At 39.4% G+C, this 21,351-nt stretch overlaps 1 protein-coding gene across 1 annotated transcript in view; it reads left to right on the forward strand.

The window, feature by feature from the left end:
• Positions 1-21,351, forward strand: part of LOC106651209 (putative leucine-rich repeat-containing protein DDB_G0290503) — a 165,879-nt gene that overhangs the window by 125,077 nt on the left and 19,451 nt on the right. The window contains exons 10-13 of the mRNA XM_023460113.1: positions 3,136-3,242; positions 5,689-5,830; positions 16,476-16,922; positions 16,989-17,139. Coding sequence (XP_023315881.1) covers positions 3,136-3,242; positions 5,689-5,830; positions 16,476-16,922; positions 16,989-17,139 — 847 coding nt within the window. The remainder of the gene's footprint in view (positions 1-3,135; positions 3,243-5,688; positions 5,831-16,475; positions 16,923-16,988; positions 17,140-21,351) is intronic.

Raw genomic sequence — 21,351 nt, forward strand, 5'->3', positions numbered from 1 at the left:
ATCCGTGGTTAATTTGTTTTTCTATACTTCCTATATTTTCTTTTTGAGAAGCATAGGAGGGTATCTCGTTTGTGGAAGAAACGGTTAATGATGGCTATTAAATTGAAAAAGAGTGATGTAACTGTCGAAAGAGTCAAAACAGATAAAGATGTTTTGGACGCTGCTCCCGACTGTTTGCTGCAATGTCGGGTCCGACTTGAGAGTTCGCAGGATGTTGGCATAGGTAGACGCATCCTTCATCTGATAACGATTGTGTCTGGTTGATGGTGAGCTCCACGTGGCGTTGGCCGTGGTTTCGGCTGTTACCGGGAGTGGCAGATCCAGATATTGTTGCCGTCTGATTACGCTGGCGGTGACGACGATGGTCGACGAGTACAAATCCGTCTTGGTCTCCGACATCGTTGTCGCCAAGCTGCTTGGATGCGGCTGTCACGGCGTGGCACTTGGGTGTTGCACGAGTCGCCGGCGGTAACGATGCAGGCAGCTTACCAGTTGCATTGACCGAGAACATTGGGGAGGTGCAGACCGCCTTCTCAGCAGAGGGAGGTCGGGACGGCACTTGCTTCTGCTTTGTCTTTTTGAGCGCTAAGATGGCCTGTTCTAGACTTAGCGAGTACTTGATCACCTCCTTGTGGAGGTTATTTCTGCCGAAAATGAACGCGTTAAGGCCTTCCACAAAATCTTCGATACGAATCATTTTCTCTTCGTAACTTCCGGTCGCAAACTCTGCGGGGGTCGAGAGCGGGGCATCTTTTGCTAGCAGAGGGGCGCCGATAATTCTTCGTGTCATGGATGTCACAATGTCACCGTGGAGGGAGTCATCGTCTTCGTCGGCATCGACGGCAGCGAGCCACTCTCCAGCTAGCTTGTCATTCCGACATCGTCCATCGACTTAGGCGCCTGCTGATCCCGCTGCCTGTCGCACACAGCTGCCGATTCACCGCAAGCCCACACGATAGCACAGAGCACCAGCACAGCGGCACGAAGCACGCACTCACACTAACACGCGTGGCTCACACCGATGGTAACAAGCGCGGGAAACACTGTGGTAATGTCACTAGGAACTGGCACACGATGCAAGATAGCCACATGTCTGAATGTTTTTTTTTCCTACTCCACCCCATTCGGTCACTCACCGGTAACCACCGCTAGGCATTGCTTCGGTGAGGCCTGGGTTATTTCAGCATTTCTACTACTTCTATGTTAGTCGATGGTTTCCATACATCCCCCATCCGTCACATAGTGATATGCGATGATTAGGAGTTCAGGAACTCATCCTTTTTGTACTTGGTGAACCTCCGATCCTGCGCGATGCCATCTCTCGATTGTCGTATCCCCTTTTTTCAGAGCCGTCTACTGCGTGGTCATACATTGCTGGCATCTCCTCCTGAGTTAGATATTTTTAGAACTCGCTGTCTAGAGCCATCTTGTGAGTGTGGTTCTCGCTTCTGCTGCCGATGGCAAGTGGCCCATTTGCTCTGTCAGCTACATCTTGTGAGTGTGGTTCTCGCTTCCGGCGCTACCCTGTGAGTCTCCGTGAGTTTTTGATATTCCTTTTCTGTTGTCGTCTTGACAGTGTGGTTCTCGCTTCAGGCGCTATCATGCATCCCGGAAGAGCCTTGGCTCCCGCATCCGGCGCCCTCTTGTGAGTGTGGTTCTTGCTTCTGACTTCATCATGGGAGTGTTGTGCTCCATCTATTGCCAGCTTTGTGAGTCCTCGCCTCAAGCTCCTACTTATGGTTATCCTTTTCGCTTCCAGCTCGCACAGTGATCGGGGTTTTTTTACCGATTCGGAGGCTGATGACGTAGCCCGGGTCTTCTTTTTGAGTGGTACCCGCTCCACTTCGGGCAAGGGCTCGACTACACCAGGCGAAAAAATGAACCTCGAAAATTCGCCCGGTGGGGATTGAACCCACGCCCTATGGCACATCCTTGTATCAGCAGGCAAGAACTATACCCACTGAACCAAAAAGGCCGATTGCATTGTGTGTGTGTGTGTGTTTTTTTGATGTGAAACGTATGACTAAGCAGGAGGTAACGTAACAACATAAGCAACAGCAGTCGGCTTAGCTCACGGGATTGACTGCGTTTAGATATCTTTCTCTTTTTTACTTATGCATATACGATAATACATAGAATACGTATGTGCTGTCTATGCGTATACGTCGCGAGACTCTACGCACTATCATGCATGTTTTCAAATCTTTTTTTTTTGGTCGTGGGCAGAGTGAACTCTGCAGCCAGTGGTCCTTCGAGTACCTCACTAGAAACCGTCGTTAAACATTACTTTGGTGGGGACTCTATAAGGCTTCTCTGCTACATCTGTGTCTTTTCCGTACATCTCCCGTCCACCTTACGGTGATTAGGGGCTCGGGAATCTTAAGCGTCGTTTTCGTCTTTTTCTCCCAGCATCGTCCGGATTATTTTTACACCTCTTGCGCCTCTTGTCTCACGAGGAGACCTTGCTCAACTCCGGGTCATGGATTTGCTCCAAAATTTTTTTGGGGTCTCCTAGTACCCAATACTAAAGCTCTCTGTGCTTAGTTTGATCTCATGGGTCTTAGGGCCCATTTTTCAGAGGATTTTCCACATTATAAAAAAATTTTTGTTATTTTCTATATCGATATAGAAGTACTGAAACGAAAAAGTGCAACGATAAAAAGTTTTAAAATTTTTATCGTTGAATTGTTTTCGCTTAAGTGCTTCTATATCGATATAGAAAATAACAATGATTTTTTTATAATGTGGAAAAACTTATACAAAATGGGCCCTAAGACCCATGAGATCAAACTAAGCACGGGGAGCTTCAGTATAGGGTACCAGGAGACCCCAAAAAAATTTTGGAGCAAATCCATGACCTGGAGCTGGTGTGGTCTCCTTGTAAGCACAGGAAGCTTCAGTATTGGGTACCAGGAGACCCCAAAACAATTTTAGAGCAAACAAGTCGAGGCCATAGCAGCCCTCCCTACCGAAATTTAGAATAATTTGAACAATATCTACAAAAAAATTATTTGAAAAAATTATAAAAAACTAAATTTATTTGCAAAGAATGATAGTGTAATTCTTGTTTTTATGTAAAAAATGTTCACATAATTTGATCGTACTATTTTATTAATACCCTCTTAATTTTTTCAGAACAACATTTTCTGTTGATCCAGATACTCATATTGACAGCTTAGAACAATCAGAACAAGTGGTATTAGAAGGAACCAGTAAATGGTCATGTAAAATAGCTATTACAGGTAAATAATATTAAATTCAAGGCAAAAATAATCGACCTATCAACCTCTACGACATTTAATTTGTTACTATGTCTAGTGAAATATGTTCTCATTACGAATAAGAGCGTCTTCTATGATTTAATAGGCTGTTACTTTGGTCTAGTAAAATAAATCTTCATCAAATTTTATGTTAAAATCGTTCAGGAACTATTCTGATTTAGATCTTTTGAAAATCGTTTTTTTATCATATTATCGAATCGTTTTTTTCTTTTGAGAATTACTATTTCAACATTTGGAACAAAAATTTTAATTCTAAGTCAATCAAAATCAGAATTAAGAGCAAGCAAGTACACAGTTTGATTGCAAAAGAAATCTTTGAACGGCTTAGTGTTCATGTAATCGGGGTCCATCCTGCAGCAAAAAATACTTGGCAAGCTCTTCTGAAATTTTCAATATTCATTTCTGACGTATGTGTCTATTGTTGAAATCTGTAACATTTTATGACGCTTTGAAATTGGATGAATGAGATGTGTTTAGATAGCCACCAGACGCGCATTTAAAATCATTCAAAAAATGATTATAAAAAATTATTAAGAAATATTCCATAAAAAATTTTAAAACATGCAAGAAAAAGCAAACCAAAGGCTGTGCGTTATTTAACTAGCTCCCAACAGCCAACAGCTCGTGTTTAATTAAAACAATTAATTTGCAACACCAAAACTGACACCTACTTAACCCAGCTGGTGTATCATTGGAAGGTTTCCTCGGACGTATGATGCATATAGATTTGGTCAATGGTATGTGTACTTAATTGTAAAATAGTTATAAGTACGAGATCAAAAAATCCAAAAATCGTTCGAAATGTTCGGAAAAAATTGGACGTATTCGGGAGTCATATTCATGATCGTACTAACTAATTGAATTTCGTACTAACAAATATTTTACAATTAAGTACACATACCATTGACCAAATCAATATGCGTTAGACGTCCGGGGAAACCTTTCAATGATACACTAGCTGGGTTAAGTGGGTGCCAGTTTTGGTTTTGCAAATTAATTGTTTAAATAACACACGAGCTGTTGGCTGTTGGGAGCTTGTTCAAATAACTCACAGCCTTTGGTTTGCATTTTCTTGGATTTTTAAAATTTCTCATGGAATTTTTTTAATAATTTTTCATAATGATTTTTTGAATGATTTTAATGGTGCGTCCGGTGGCTATCTAAACACATCTCATGCATCCAATTTACTAAGACATAATTTAAAAAGTAATCACTACACGAATTTTTTCATTACAATAAATAGAGAAAATAGACATTTATAGCGGGTATAGGAGACCAGTTGAAAATAGTTGCATAGATTTCCTCGTGGATCAGCTACGTGGAATCGATGCTGATCGGAGATGGATTATGCGTGGAAATAGCGTGGAAACAGCGTGAAACCAGCGTGGAAAGTACATCGATTTCACGAGGACAGTTTATAGATTCCACGAGGAAAGATCATAGATTTCATGTAGATTTTTGCTAGTTTATCCACGTGGACTTTCTTAGACGATCCACGAGGATATTTTGGTCATCGAAAAAAATGAAAAAAAGTTTCTCCCGTGAGTAGGAATTGAACCGGCGATCTTTTGATTCCGAAGCTGATACTTTGGCCACTGAGCTATCAATCAGATATATCCGTAATTGATTTTAGGTGAATAATAAGAAAAAAATATAATGAGAACAATCGTTTTTTGCCAACTTTATTCAAAATTTAACGAATTCAATTTTTTAAAAATCAAAAAAAAACGAACAAACGAAATAGAATATTTTTTACAACTACATTTTACTATAAAACAGGTCAACTTATATATCTGATTGATAGCTCAGTCGCTAGAGTACAAGCTTCGAAATCAAAAGATCCCCGGTTCAAATTCTACTCTCGGGAGAAACTTTTTTTCATTTTTTCGATGACCAAAATATCCTCGTGGATCGTCTAAAAAGTCCTCGTGGATAAACTGGTAAAAATCTACATGATATCTATGATCTTTCCTCGTGGAATCTATAAACTGTCCTCGTGGAATCGATGTACTTTCCACGCTGTTTCCAGGCTATTTCCACGCGTAATCCATCTCCGATCAGCATCGATTCCACGTAGCTGATCCACGAGGACATTCATGCAGTTATTTTCAACTGGGAGGTAACAGTGACGGGGCTTATAACATAAAGAGATGGCTCTATCGACTTACGAAAGTCCCTAGATTTATAAAGAGCACCTATATTCACTTTGAATTGTTTTATTCATTTGCACTTAAATAATTATAAAAGAGTCGATATTAAATAAGCAATATCTTGCGATAAAGTTAAAATTTTTTAATTCTGATAATAGCATTGAAAAGCTAAAGAAAAATATTCATGAAAACAAAAAATTAACTTTTTTAGAATTCAGGTGATTTATCCCCCTAAAAAGTTTTACTTTTTATTTCAGTTATATGTGCTCAAGGATTAATAGCAAAAGATAAAAGTGGCACTTCAGATCCATATGTTACTGTACAAGTAGGGAAAGTAAAGAAACGAACGAAAACAATGCCTCAAGAATTGAATCCTGTTTGGAATGAAAAATTTTACTTGTAAGTAATCACATCTATATATTATTTCTCAAATTATATGAAGATTTCAGCTTGGACCACACTATTATTTAAATTTTATTGCAATGAAGCTATATTGTACTCATAGAAGCGGTACAATATCCTAACACATTTTGTTAATTCGGTAAGGTTACCAGTCAGAATTTCCATTCAATTTTATCTATTCATATCTCAGACGGTACAACACATTCAGTTGTCATATAACAAATAATAAAGTCTCAAAAAAATCACCATATCACCTAAGAATACCGTTTAAATTATAAGCCGCTAACTACTTTCGAGGTTGAAGCTTGGATAGGAATAATAGCTGTATCAGTTGTTTATCTTCCTTCTACAGCTAACTGGAATGCTAAGCATTCATAGTTGGATTTCAGGCTACAAATCCTTACACCTAGTAGCTGGTCTCTTTAGCCTGGAGAAGACTGCAGCAGCACGATGACTTACGAGAGTCAAAGGTACGACCGAACGGGGGGATATAACAGCGATGACAACAGCAACAAAACCTACACTATTTACTAGCAGAGCATGATTGCATCTCTGACACCCGTAAAACAGAAACCGATATCACTATATACTTATCTGTACTATTACAAAGCAGCCAAGAGATCTGCTTATAGAATCAAATACAAGTAAGGCTCACAGAAAAAGCTATATATCAGTAAATAATCAAAATTTTGGAGTTTATAAAAATGCAATCAAAAGGGGACAAAAGATTCTACTTGAATTTTAATAAATTTTGTTTAATCATTTGTGTAATTTTTATAAAAAGTCTAATTTGTGTTTTTACTTTCTGAGCAATGTTCTGTTTTTTTTTAGTTTGATTTCTAAGATCAAGGTGATTGTTTAAAGTAAATGATCCGATGAAAAATCGTAACTATAAACTGCTCTGAAGTTTCTTTTATTGAAGCCCTAGCAGATAGCAAAGTCGATTAGGGCAGGATTTTTCTTCGGATTTGTTGACCAGTATGTCAGATCGCTTATTGACACGATTTTTAAGCTGTTTTTGATTATTGACTCATGTAATTGCCTACCACGGGGGTTTGGAATTTGCGAACGAGAGCCCTTTGCGTTGTAATCACCGCCGGGTATAAATCGGTGACCCAGCTTTTTAAAAAATGATGAAAATTGTTTTATTTCGACAGCGTGACTAGGTAGTCAATAGATAGCTGAAAATACTATAGGACCTTTGCTATCTTTGAGTTTTACGCTAATAGTTTGAAGGAATTTTTTTTTTTTTTTGTAGTATTGGATAAGATTGATTGGATAAGTTGGTCGTGATTTTATTATAAGAGCAGTGTCTCCGCGCACTCTTTCTCTAATATATTGTATATCGTATATGAGATAATTTAGGATTTTCAAGTTTAATTTTTTGTTGAAATGAGTTTCTGATATTAGCACAATATCGATATTTTTTGTCAAGAAGATTTTTAGTTCTATACTTCGTTGGGCGAGTCCGTTGGCATCCCAGCATCCTATGACAAAATTTTTCTTTTCCATACTGACGTCTATTGAGCTATCATTTTTTCCAAGTTTGCTCATTGCCGACTGATCATTGTTACTTGTTCCCACTGGCCTAATTACTACTTGAAAGTAGGAGATACTTTTGCAACTAACTTTCGTAAAGAAGTGTCTCTTGGGAGGACATTTTGGGTGTTCAATTTCTTTGGCGCATAAAGTTGGAAAGAGTTTTAGTTGAAGTTGTTAGCAAACAGAGCATAAACGTTAGGCCCACAGTTTGCGAATATAACTTCGTTGGTTTCATGCTTGTGACGGGGCACAAGGTAGCTAGGCATCGAGCCGCTAATTCTCGCATACCTTGCGCGAGCATGTGTGTGCGTGTATGTTTTTCGCGATTTGCAGGTCCATGCGGCGACAACAGCAGCAGCAGCGGCAACAGCGAGAAACGATGCTTTGGCACGTGCGACGGCGTATCCGTGCGAGAGAGACGGATAGCGGCGCGAGAGCAGACAGGCCGGCACGCAATAGATCGCGGCAGATTAGTCCGAGCAAGGAACAGAGCGACACGTGTGTGATTCGCACAGCAGCCATTTTTTGCGCAGAGTTTCTTTGCGATGTTATAGGCAAGAAGTACGAGGGAGAAGCAAAGTTGCAAATCAAGTTCAGTTTGTGCTCGTAGAAGACGGCAAGTAAGAGGCCGACGTGAAACACGTGTGTACTGTCGCCCAGAAGGGCGTGTTGTTTCGTGTGTACTCAAAAAGAGTTTGACCGTGAGGCAAGTTTCGCTCAGTCGGGCCTGTGCAAGCCAGTGCACAAGTGCAGAAACAATCTGACATCGTCGCCTAGACGTGGACAGAATAGCGCATCGTCGTCGCACGCAGATCATCGACACCCGGACGAGGGCCAATTTGTAGCCGAGAAACGTCGAGGTGCCGAAGATTTGGGGTTAGTTTTTAAGGTTATTTGCAAGGTTATGGGTCGCGGGCGTATGCTTGTGGGTGTGAGTTTGAGCTTGGCTGACGAGTATCGCAGCGTCGATAAGCAGCAGGCAAAGTACTGGTGTGCTTGTGTACGTTTGACATCCGGGCCGGTAGCATCAGGGCAGATCGCCCGCGGCAGAATACGAAACGCATCACCCGGATCAGTGTGCGAGTGTCACGTCGCGTCGGTACACGTACACTCGACATCGTCGCATAGATCACGCTCGCAGTATTGACTCAGCCGATTAGGATCTCATCAAAAGATACGATCTACGCGAGCGCTGAGCGCGCCCTTGGTGGGCAAAGTCGGAGATAAAGTTAGGTCGAACTTGTGCCTCGTCCCGTAATATTGTAAATTATTGCCCGTTGGGCTCAATGTAAATCATTTTTAAATAACATGAATAATAATTTTTTGCTAGATAAGAAAGTTGAACTTTTATTGAGTGGTGAACGCACAGATTTATATATAATTAGTCAAAAAAATATTGGCACTAATTCGCATATCATTTTAAATGAAAGCGATGAAGAGAATGTGGCAGGTCACATAACTAAAAAACGAAGATTAATAAATATAATGATAATTGATGATAGCAGCTTTAGATTATTTTGTGCACGTAGATAGATAAATAGATAGATAAATTTTATTTTAGCCAAGTTCCAATGGAACAGTTTGGCTTGCCAATACATTTTCAATACATTTAACGGTTTCAGCTGTAACGCAGACAGCTCATAAGGCGTCTAGCACAGAGCGATCGAAAAAATTTTTGTCGAACCATGTTCGACCATTCACAATCTTATTACTAAAAACATTTTAAATTCAAAAATACAAATTATATCTACAAACTATATCAGGGCGGGTTTTAAAATCAAAAAATTACAATGAATTAGAATAATACAACGATACAACGAGAGCATAAGTATACAATCACAGAATCACAAAAATCAAAAAAAATCACCACTGACTTCACCGATCTCCGGCAAGGTCAGCCAGTAAAGCCGCCTTGAAACCACCCTCTCTCTGATGCCGACGAACAGAGCCCGGCAGCGACTCCCATAAGGTCATCGATGAGCGCGAGAAGGACCCGGCGTATGCAGTTGGGATAGTAGTTCATTCGACTCCAAGTAGTTCATCACCTGTCTCGTGAGCAGCGTATCGAGGACTTTGGCAAGGTGGCACAGATTTGCCACTGGTCGCGTGTCAGATGGATTTTCTGTGTTCGATTTCTTGCTCAATGGTATAATGAGAGAGCGCAGATAAACCGATGGGTAGTGACAAGTGTCTATAACAGTATTGCAAATCCGTGTAAAAAATGGCATTATTATATGCAACGAGTCCTTCAGATATCTCATAGAGATACTGTCACAGCTTTGGCCCTTTGACTTTGAAAGACACGCGTGCATAGTAGCAAGGACCTCTCCACCGTCTACATGTCTAAATGCAAAAGGCTGTGCATCGTGTAGCGTTGGTGTCTCAATTACAGCAGCCAGCTCCTCATCCGTGCACGGCGGGTGTCTGCAGGTGACGGCCGAATAATGTTCCATTAGTTCTTGAGCCTCGAAGGTATGTAAAGGAGATCCGTCTCTATTTTTTGCTGTAAGTAGACCCATCTCACGCAGCGTCCTCTACTGTGCCGACTGACCACCGGCCCCATCCAGACGCCGGGAAAAATAGTCTTCTCTCGCTCTCGTACAATCAACCCTCAGTTGCTTACGCAGTAGTCTAAACTCAGACAGCAGAACCGGGCAGCGAGTGCGTCTTGCGTCCTTGTATAGGCGATCGCGCTCTCGTCTCTTGGTGTACAAGTCATGCGTGATCCATGGTTCCCTGTATCTCCTCTTGGTCCGCAGGGCAACAGGTGCCTGCTCGTCCAGGACAGCCAATATTTCGCCGTTGAAGGCATTAAGCAACGGCTCCACGTCGTCAGCATCATCAGGTATACGGGTCAATACCAGGGTCAGTCGCTGCATCAAGGCGGTATTAAAATCGCCGATCACCAGTCGGCGGAAATCACGACATGGTGTCATACGAATATCCGGCGGCATCGGGAAATTGTAGTCCAGGGTGAGCAGGTCATGCCCATTTATAAAAGGCGCTTCTGTTTGCCAGTATGACACAATCCTGTCCGCCGAGTCAACCAAGATCGCATCGATTTGTGAATCGCTTGTAGCCGTGTGATTCGTAGCGTCGTGAGGAACACATGCGAGAGAGCATTCGCTTATCATCCTCAATAGGTGCTGCCCGTCGAAGCCGTGGCCTCTCCGCAAGTTATAGTTAAAATCGCCTGTCACGATGACACTGTGGTATAAAGGAAGTACATCCTGTAGCTCTTGAAAAAACCGATCCAAACAATATCTTTTCGCCCGAGGCGGTTTTGAGTTCAAGTAGGAGTGACTCAGTTTCGTCGATCTCCTAAATCTGTGGTGCAGCGATAATCCTCGACTTTATTGTGCTCCGAATGTAGCACGCCATGCCACCACCAAAACGATATCTCTGCTCATCTGCCTCAACGAGGGAGTCCTGATCTTCTTGGTCCTCCAATGCTGCATCCTCCGTGGTCAGGCCTCTGTCGTTTTGCCTCAAGTAGAAATCGGGTATATGAACCAAAGAATCAGGCGTACCGAAGCTATGAGCTGTGATAAGAGTGAATTGATCTTGAGCCTATAAATATCCAAAAGCATTATAAATTAAAAAAAAAAATCACATTTATTCTTTAAGGATTGCTAAATTTGAATCAGAGGTCACTTTTACTGTATGCGGCCATTTAAAAGCCATTTCACGATCATTTTAAGGTCAAATAATGAAAAAAGGTGTAAAAATCTAAAAAAACTAATATATTTATTTTTGAGAGTGGTGAATTCCATTGTAAAGTTAGATGACCTCCAAAAAGTCACTTTTAAGGTCATTTAAAGGATTGCGTCAGTCCTTGAATAAGCATCAGAAGGGTGCAATATTAAATTAAATGCGTATTAGCAGATTAATGAATTAAGTTCACTTTATTTAGTTTGCAACCCGCGGCTCGCTGTCGCTAATAAGTCGCACGTCATAACTCTAATATGGTCCAAGTTATTCTGTTCTAGCGACGACAATTGCGTCGTAGGCACGCACAAGTATCTTCGGTTCCAGCGCCGTGGGGAAAGACATGACACGCTGCTACCGCGACACGGCCTAGGCAGGCCGCGAGCACACAAACCTGCACAAACACACACAAACGGACACTCGCATGGGCACCGATCGCGGCCTCCTTGGTTCAGTGGGTACAGTTCTTGCCTGCTGATACAAGGTGTGCCGTAGGGCGTGGGTTCGATCCCCACTTGGCGAATTTTCGAGGTTCGTTTTTTCGCCTGGTGTGGTCGAGCCCGTGCCCGAGGTGGAGCGGGTACCACTCAAAAAGAAGACCCAGACTATGTCATTAGCCTCCGAAGCGGTAAAAAACCCCGATCACTGTGCGAGCTGGAAGCGATAGGATAACCATAAGTAGGAGCCCGAGGCGAGGACTGACAAGGCTGGCAATAGATGGAGCACAACACTCCCATGATGAAGTCAGAAGCGAGGACCACACTCACAAGAGGGCACCAGATGCGGGAGCCTAGGCTCCTTCAACACGCATGATGGCGCCTGAAGCGAGAACCACACTCAGAAGGTGTATCCGACAGAGCAAAGGGATGCTTGCCATCGGCTGCAGAAGCGAGAACCACACTCACAAGATGGCACTAGACAGCGAGTTCTAAAAATATCTAACTCAGGAGGAGATGCCAGCAATGTGTGACCACGCAGTAGACGGCTCTGAAAAAGGGGATACGACAATCGACGATGGCATCGCGCTGGATCGGAGGTTCACCAAGTAGAGAAAAGATGAGTCCCTGGACCCCTAATCGTCGCATATCACTATGCGACGGATGGCGGATGTATGGAAAACAACGACTAACATAGAAGTAGCAGAAATGCTCAAATAACCCCGGCTTCACCGAAGCAATGCCTAGCTGCGGATACCGGTGAGTGCTTGAATGGGGTGGAGTGACAAAAAAAAATGGTCACCGATAGCTCGAGTCGTCGCCACGGAATCGCAGCTACACGTCGATGAGACGCGCGCACACATACACATGGGGCGACGCACTTCAAGTCTTTCTTGCATGTACAATCCAATATTGCTATTGATTGTATATTGCCTTTTGTTTTTGTTGTTGCTCGGGAGATAAATAAATTCTTATTCCCGAGTTAGTTACGTTACGACTGCCACAATGAGAGGAACTCAATAAAAAGCTCTCATATACTCTCAGCAAATATTGTCGTTATTACACGTAGCTACACACACAAACACCTACATACACATGATCCTGTGGTCGCCACAGAAGGTTAAATTAATAAAAAGAAGTAAAAAGTTGAGAAAATATTCTTAATTTTACAAACCTATATACTTTTTTTGTAACGCACCTTTTTATCTTAAAATAATCGACGTAACCCACACAGCACAATATATTTCAGAAAGGTTTTCATTGAAACTTTTCATTGAAAAGTTTCTGAAAAGTTTTGGACACATTTCATAAAGATAACTGAAACTTTTCTTTGAATGGTTTCAATTTGAGGTTTCAGAAAAGTTTCTAATTAAATTCATGAAATGTTTCATAATTGTCCGCATTGACACATTTCAAGAAATATTTTTAAAACATTTCAGAAAGATTTCTTAGCAAACAATTTTCTTCAAAAAATTTTATGTTTTCTTTAAAACATTTCTGAAAAGATTTTGACATCTTTCACGAAATGTTTCTTTGTCGATCATTCTGAAACGTTTCAAAATATTTTTCTGAAATATTTCATAAAGATTTCTAGGCAAGATTTATTGTCAAAAATTTTCGTTTTCTTTGAAACATTTCTGAAAAGTTTTTGACAACTTTCACGAAATGTTTCTGTGTCATTCACTCTGAATAGTTGCCGCTCAAGTTTTTTACCTCTAAGTTGACTCTCTATTTCTCGCTTCAACATTCTCCATGCTCGTAATCGTACATTACTTCGTTAACATACATTTCTCCATTCGTAGTCGACACATTTTTTCGGGAACTCATCTGAATGGTTATGCAATCATCGTTGATACTAAAATTTTTTAATCATCGCTTCTGTAATAACCTAAAAAATTTCTTACAACATTGTTGATCCTAACCCATGCAGTTTTCTGAATTGTCACTTAAGTTGGAAAATTTTTTCTTCCAACATTTTTCCCATCAATACATAAATAGTAGGGTATGTGTGAATTTTTCAGCTTTTTTACTTAAACTTCAATATTTTTTTGTAGCTGTGTGATTTTTTTTTTTTTTTTTCATAACTTCTTTATTTTTTTACAATCTGTCTGAGCGTGAGACATTTGGAAAATTTATACAAATAAAATACAGCAAATCAGCGCGTGGAAGTAACTATCCTTTGACAGTCACTCGTGTACAAGGCATCTGATTTTAGTTACAGATCGTTTCTAAATACAGGTGTTTCTAGAGGTAGTTGTATTTTTTTAGTCTTGAATCGCTAAAAGAAACTTCCCCAAGCTTTACCGCCTGCGGGTTAGGATGGATTGTAAGCCGCTCCTTGTATCTTCTTGAGAGTCTCTGAATTTCCTCGACAGTTGTAGAAATGTCCAGGTCTTATCTGATGGATTTATCAGTAATGTACCAGGGGGCATTTATTAGGTTTCGAATACATTTCGATTGAAATCTTTCAATGATGTTGATATTTGACTTAGACGCTGCACCCCATACTTCCCTGCACAGTGGAAAGCGGCACAGATAATTCTTATCCCAAAACCAGGAAAAAGCATTGAACTGGTAACATCCTACAGACCAATTAGCCTCTCACCAGTCTTCTCCAAAGTTTTGGAAAAAATAATCTTGGCCAGACTGTACCCAATTATTAAATCAAAAAAATTCATTCCGAATCATCAATTTGGCTTCAGAAGTCAACACTCCACGATCAAGCAAGTAAACCGTATCACCACAACAATCCAGGGGGCATTGGAGAAAAAGAGCTACTGTGCTGCGGTATTCTTGGATGTCGCACAGGCTTTCGACAAAGTGTGGCACGCAGGGTTGCTGCACAAACTAGAAATAACGCTACCCAGTGGCTTGTATAAGCTGCTGCAGTCGTACCTGAGTGACAGAGTCTTCCGCACTGAGCACAATGAAGAAGTATCAAGTTGGTGTCCCATAAATGCAGGAATTCCTCAAGGTAGTATTTTAGGCCCTACGCTGTACCGCCTGTATACAGCTGACATCCCTGAAATGCCTGGCATTACAGTAGCAACCTACGCGGACGATACCGCTGTTCTCGCATCGCACAAAAATGTTCACACAGCGACACTGAGGCTTCAGAATTATCTATCCAAATTACAAAAATGGTTCAAAACATGGAAAATCCATGTAAATGAGGGAAAGTCAGTGCATGTCACTTTCACTCTTTGCAAAGAAAAAAGTCCACCTGTAACTATAAACGATACCTTGATCCCCCAACGCGACGAAGCAAAATACCTGGGCATGCACTTGGACAAAAGGCTCATTTGGAGAAGTCATATTTGGACAAAGCGAAAACAACTGGACTTGAAATTGAGAAGCATGTACTGGCTCTTGGGCAGGAACTCACAGTTATCACTTGAAAATAAGATTCTGGTCTACAAATCCATACTCAAGCCTGTTTGGACCTACGGCATTCAACTTTGGGGTCTCGCACCTAAATCGAACATCGATATAGTTGAGAGATTTCAAGCCAAGACGCTGCGACAAATGGTGGACGCACCTTAGTTTTTTACAAACGAAATTATCCGAAACGATTTAAAAATTTCCTCAGTCGCAAGCGAGATAGAAAAATATCTGGCAAAATACAAAGAGAGGCTTACAAAACACCCAAATGAGCTGGCCTCCGACATTCCAAAAACTAGGATAAAAAAATCCAGACTTAAACGATTCAATGCACAATCTCAAGTGTCACCGTAACTCAACCGCAATAGAAATTAGACCACGTCTGGACGAGTCCACTGGGAACATCGGAGCATCACATTAAATAGCTATAGACCGTACATGATTGACCTACGGTCATGTATAATATGTAATCATCGCTATTAAATGTAAAAAAATCTTACTTATTGTCTCACGACAGATTGTAGTTTAATAATTGAATAAAAAAAAAAAAAAAAAAAGTTTCTGAAAGGGCATTAAATTTTACATCGAAATAGGTCCGTGCGAAATTTTTTGAAGGGCTAAAACTATTAAAAAAAATCGCTGCAAAAACCAACAAAAAAATCAAGCATTTTGGTCGTTTATGGGTTAAAAATGTGAAAAGGATAATTTGTGGGAGTGTCACGTCGGGAGACGGGACTTTTGTAACTTTACGGTTACAGTGGTCTTGTGTAAAATTTTTAGTGCCAAGACGAGACGTCTTATAGCATAGGGTATATTTCCGAGTGCTTATGTGGTTCAAAATATCGTAATTTATCGAAAGGGAGAAGGGGTCACTTTCCACAAGGCGAAATGGTTACCCATTGATCGCCTCGGGGCAGTGATGTCATTAGGAGTTACATTTGTTTAAGGTATTCATTTATTTAGAAAGGAAAAAAAAATAAAATAATAAGTTATAAGCAAATAATTTAAATAAGAAAATAGATATATTATTCTTTTATAACTTACATTGTTGAGATGCTGCAGGCGTCGTGGCACAGAGGCAGAGGCACAGAGGCTGTGGCACAGAAACAGAGGACACTTAGCACTGAGAGACCCGCACTGGTCGGAGTCGCGAACGAGATTGATTGAAAAAATTTTTAGATAGCGAGAATCAGTTACAGATCTTCGATGTGTAACTTTTCGTTTGTAACGTCTTCGGCTGCTAAAAAACTATGGGAACTCTGTCTCTGTGAGACTTTCGTCTTTGTCTCTGCCTTGGCGTCAAGAGAGTCTATGAGATTAAACCAAGCAAACTGAGCTTCTTGATTAGGTAACAGGAGACTTCAAAAAAATTTTGGAGCAAATCCATGACCCAAGGTTTGGGTTATCTACTTGTTAGTGCAATAATAAAATTATCTTCGTACAAATACAAAAATATACTTATGTATGGGGAATCATAAAATATTATTATATTTGGATGAGTTTAAAAAATTTCACAAATTTAATTTGATTTACTAAGCCATAAGTTAAGAATAACCATTATTTTTAAATTCCAGTGAATGTCATAACTCTTCAGATCGTATAAAAGTTCGAGTATGGGATGAAGATAACGATTTGAAGTCTAAATTAAGACAAAAGCTTACAAGAGAAAGCGACGATTTCTTAGGACAAACAATAATAGAAGTACGAACACTTAGTGGAGAAATGGATGTTTGGTATAATTTGGAAAAAAGAACAGATAAATCAGCTGTTTCAGGAGCTATTAGATTGCACATCAGTGTTGAAATCAAAGGAGAAGAAAAAGTAGCACCATACCATGTTCAATACACATGTCTTCATGAAAATTTGTTTCACAGTTTATGTGAAAATAATGATGGGTTAGTGAAATTGCCTCAAGCGAAAGGCGATGATGCTTGGAAAGTTTATTTCGATCCTCCTGCAGAAGAAGTTGTAGACGAATTTGCTATGCGTTATGGAATAGAGAGCATTTACCAAGCAATGACGTAAGTGATATAAACAAAATAGTGTTGTGCAATCAAACTTTATGAAATAATTCATTTTGTTTTTAGGCACTTCCACTGTCTGTCTACAAAATACTTATGCCCTGGAGTACCTGCTGTAATGTCTTCACTATTAGCTAATATTAATGCGTATTATGCACATACCACCGCAAGCTCGGCAGTTTCAGCAAGTGATCGGTTTGCTGCTAGTAATTTTGGTGTAAGTATTAATTATGAAAGATACAATTTTAGGGAAGATGTCAATTAATAGAAAGAAGTTAAAAGTGTATTTAGATCAAGTACTTCTGTAAAAAGTAATGAAAAATTGTTTTGTCTACAAATTAAATTCTTGTATCAAGTTTTATTTAATTATGTGAGTACATAATTTTATCCAAATTTTGTCCATTTTTTAATGCTTTTATTTTGGTCTATTTTCGCAGCATCAAGACGATTTTTTTTGTTTCATGGAAATTTTTTCTTCTTAAAATCCATATATGTTATGTATGGATTCAAGTCAATGTAGAGTTAGCAGTAGTATTTGAGCGCAACACTAAAAGTAAATGAAGAAAATTAATTGTTTAAATGTGTTCATAGACTAGAATGATTTTTTAATCCAAATTCAACATACACCATCGTAAAGTACTCTGTTCAGTGAGTATTTTCAAAAAAAATAGAGCTCTCTAAGATAATTTCTGCATCCCGTAAGTCGTTTTGAAGGTAACATTTAAAATACGTGAAATTCCTCGTTTGGCTTAAGTTGACTCGATTATTGGGCATTTTTCATACACAAATGGTACTTTCAAAACGACCTATAGTGCGCGAAAGTTATCGTAGAGAGCTCAATTTTTTTAGAGTTCTTTGTGATTGTGTATGTAGATTTTGATAAACAAATCATTATAGTCCATGGATTCGCTTAAATAATAAACTTTTTTCATTTACTTTTAGCGTTGCGCTCAAAGAGTACTGTTAACTCTACATTGACTTGAATCCATACATAATATATATGGGTTAAAATAATACTTTTTTACAAAACCGTGCGCACGTATGTCACCGGTCTTGACGCGCTTTTGGTATGTTATAGTACATGGTAAAAAGGTCCCAAAAACAACATTTTAGACCCCCTCCCCCCTCCTACCCCCCACTTCCGGTATAAACGTCTATTTTTGATCTATATTTTTTCTGAGGACATGAAGTAGTTAAAAAATCTGAAAAAATTCATAAAAATACTTTTTAACAATCCAAACAACCTTGAATTTTTTCAGATTTTTTGAGTGCTTTAGGCCTTCAGATAAAATCATTAAAAATTCTGAAAATCGAGATACGGCGATATGAGCCGATGTAGTGTTCGGAAATTTTTCCAGTTTCTTTTCGTATTAATAAAACAATACTTGAATTTTTTCCAGATTTTTTCAGATTACCTAACGCTCCATTTGAAGCCAAAAGCCGCATTTTTTGACGAAAAAAATTCATCAAAAAATGTGTCAGCGATACGGAGCCTCAAAAATCTGAAAAAAATTATTTCTTGTTTTTTTCATCAAAATACACAACTCCAAATTTTTTCGGATTTTTAAATTAAAGGTAATAGTTTCTAGGGCCGAAAAATGCTATTTTTAATAAAAAAAGGTTCCTAGAACCCGATGGTTCCAGTGAAAAATTTTGAAAAATTTTTTATTAAATTATTAAGAGCGGTCGTTGGCTCAGTAGAGCGGTCGCTGGCTCAGTTGGTAGCGTGCTACCCTCGGAGACAATAGACTGCTCGAGGAGCCTTGGGATCGAATCCTGGCGGGGAAATCGGATTTTTCTGATTGCCGTTCGGTGGGATGAGAACCCATGTGCTCCGCCTGTCTCGGGGCGGGTTTTTCCCTGGAGGAGGAGGAGGAGGGTGTAGTGCATATGCACTACGTATACCCCCAGGTTTCCCCTGCCCCACAGGTCTTCGGGCCTGGGCAAATGCGAGACAGTAGGGAGAGAGGTAGTCAAAACTCTTCCTGCGCACGGGCTCCAAGCCTCCTGCAGGCCCTTCTAAGAAGAAGGTGTCTTTTAAAGAAAGAGAGAGAAAAAAAAAAAAAAATTCCTTGTCAAATTTTAATAAATTTTGACCGTTTCAAGTTTTCGATTGAAGACTCCTAGCTCAATGTAGAGCATCACAAAGATTAGTGCAAAATATCTGAAAACGTTTCTGAAGACATTAAGGAATGATAAAACTAGTTGGATGCTCTAGATTGAGCTAGGAAGCTTCAATCGAAAAGTTAAAACGGTCAAAATTCATTAAAATTTGACAAGGAATTCAAAAAAAATATTTTCAAATTTTTTCACTGGAACCATCGGGTTCTAGGAACCTTTTTTTGTTAAAAATAGCATTTTTCGGCCCTAGAAGCTATCGCCTTTGATTGAAAAATCTGAAAAAATTTGAGGTTGTGTATTTTGATAAAAAAAACAAGAAAAAAATTTTTTTAGATTTTTCGAGGCTCCGTATCGCTGACGCATTTTTCGACGAAAATAATTCGTCAAAAAAGGCGGTTTTTTGCTTCAAAAGGTGCGTTAGGTAATCTGAAAAAATCTGGAAAAAATTCAAGTATTGTTTTTTTAATACGAAAAGAAACTGGAAAAATTTCCGAACACTACATCGGCTCATATCGCCGTATCTCGATTTTCAGAATTTTTAATGATTTTATCTGAAGGCCTAAAGCACTCAAAAAATCTGAAAAAATTCAAGATTGTTTGGATTGTTAAAAAGTATTTTTATGAATTTTTTCAGATTTTTTAACTACTTCATGTCCTCAGAAAAAATATAGATCATATACGTTTATACGGGAAGTGGGGGAAGGAGGGGGGAGGGGGTCTAAAATGTTGTTTTTGGGACCTTTTTACCATGTACTATAACATACCAAAAGCGCATCAAGATCGGTGATGTACGTTCGCACGGTTTTGTAAAAAAGTATTACTTTGACCCATATATGGATTTAAAAAAGACGAAATTTCTTAGAAACTAAAAAAAAATCGTCTTGATGCGGTGAAAATAGACCAAGACAGAAGCATTTGACAATTGACAAAATTTCGTGTAAATTTTTTGTGGCAATAATTTTTTTGAGTAGTGTAGTAATAACTGTATTGCGAATCAAATTTCAATTCTCAAAAAATCATGACGATTTGATTGCAGTAAGATATAAATTCGTTTTAATTTAGCGTTTAGGGATTCCTGCAGAAAATCTATGGTATTTCACTCTATCTATCGGAATTACTACAGTAAATTCTGTTTTCTTTGAAAAATTCCCTCAAAAAATCCACGTATTTCTAGCGAATTTCTGAAATAAATTTTTCCTTTATTTGTTAGATCCTTTCAGGAGCTTCCCGTCTTTCCGCAAGGTTTGTCCATCGCAATTCCGTGTTTTTTTTAATGTGTAACTTCTGGATTACTCGTAGTTCCTCTCTATTCCTGTAGTTAATTTTTGAAAATAGTACAACATTTTCATGGGTAATCCTTCAGAAACTCGTGCATATGTTGCACGTATTTTTCGGGTAAGCGCTTAATTCCTGAAATAGCAATAATTCTTGAAAATAGTATTAACCCAGTTGAAAAAAATTGCATGGATATCCGCGTGGATTATCCACCTGGATTAGCTATCCACGAGGATTAGACATGGATACCACGCAGATCGGACAACGATTCCACGTGGATCACACATAGATACCACGTGGATCATACATAGATGAAAAAAAATTCTAAGTTAGTGGTTTTTCAACTCCTTCAAGTATCTGCGAGGTATTGTCGGTGAATCGTCGTAGAATTTGATTTCTCAACGTTGATAATGGATTAATCCACGAGGATTTTTCGAGAAATCGTCGTGAGTTGATAAAAAAATCTGCGTAGATTTCTGGGCAATCCACGAGGGGTTTCGTTGAAATCCTCGTTGATTATTTAAAAATCAACGCGGAGGTTCAAAAGTCTACGAGGACTTTAGCGAAAATCGTCGTGGGTTGATCGAAAATATGTATAGGTATTATGTCAATCCTCACGGCTTACCTACATAGGCAATTTATTTAATCCACGTGGTATCCATGTCCGATCCACGTGGTATCAATGCCTGATCCTCGAGGAATCTATGTATGATCCACGTGGAATCGGTGTGATAATCAACGCGAATATCCATGCAATTTTTTTCAACTGGAAAATTACTAAGCTTAAACCTTGAGGAATGCGCGAAATTGCAATGAGTGACCCTTGAGAAAAGCAGGAAGTTCCTGGAAGAATCCGTCTAAAAATACGAAATTTTTTGTTAAGAATCTGCTAGAAATGCGTGGATTTCCTGTAAGATTTTTGTAGAGTTTAAATTCAACTCGCAATAAAATCATTATTATTTCTGCAAGAATTCCTGCACAATCATTCAGTGCGAATTTACCCATAGAAAATCCCGCAGAATTACCCTCAGGA

This window comes from Trichogramma pretiosum, unplaced genomic scaffold (assembly GCF_000599845.2).
Source record: "Trichogramma pretiosum strain Unisexual culture from Peru unplaced genomic scaffold, Tpre_2.0 scaffold138, whole genome shotgun sequence".
Classification (NCBI taxonomy): domain Eukaryota; kingdom Metazoa; phylum Arthropoda; class Insecta; order Hymenoptera; family Trichogrammatidae; genus Trichogramma; species Trichogramma pretiosum.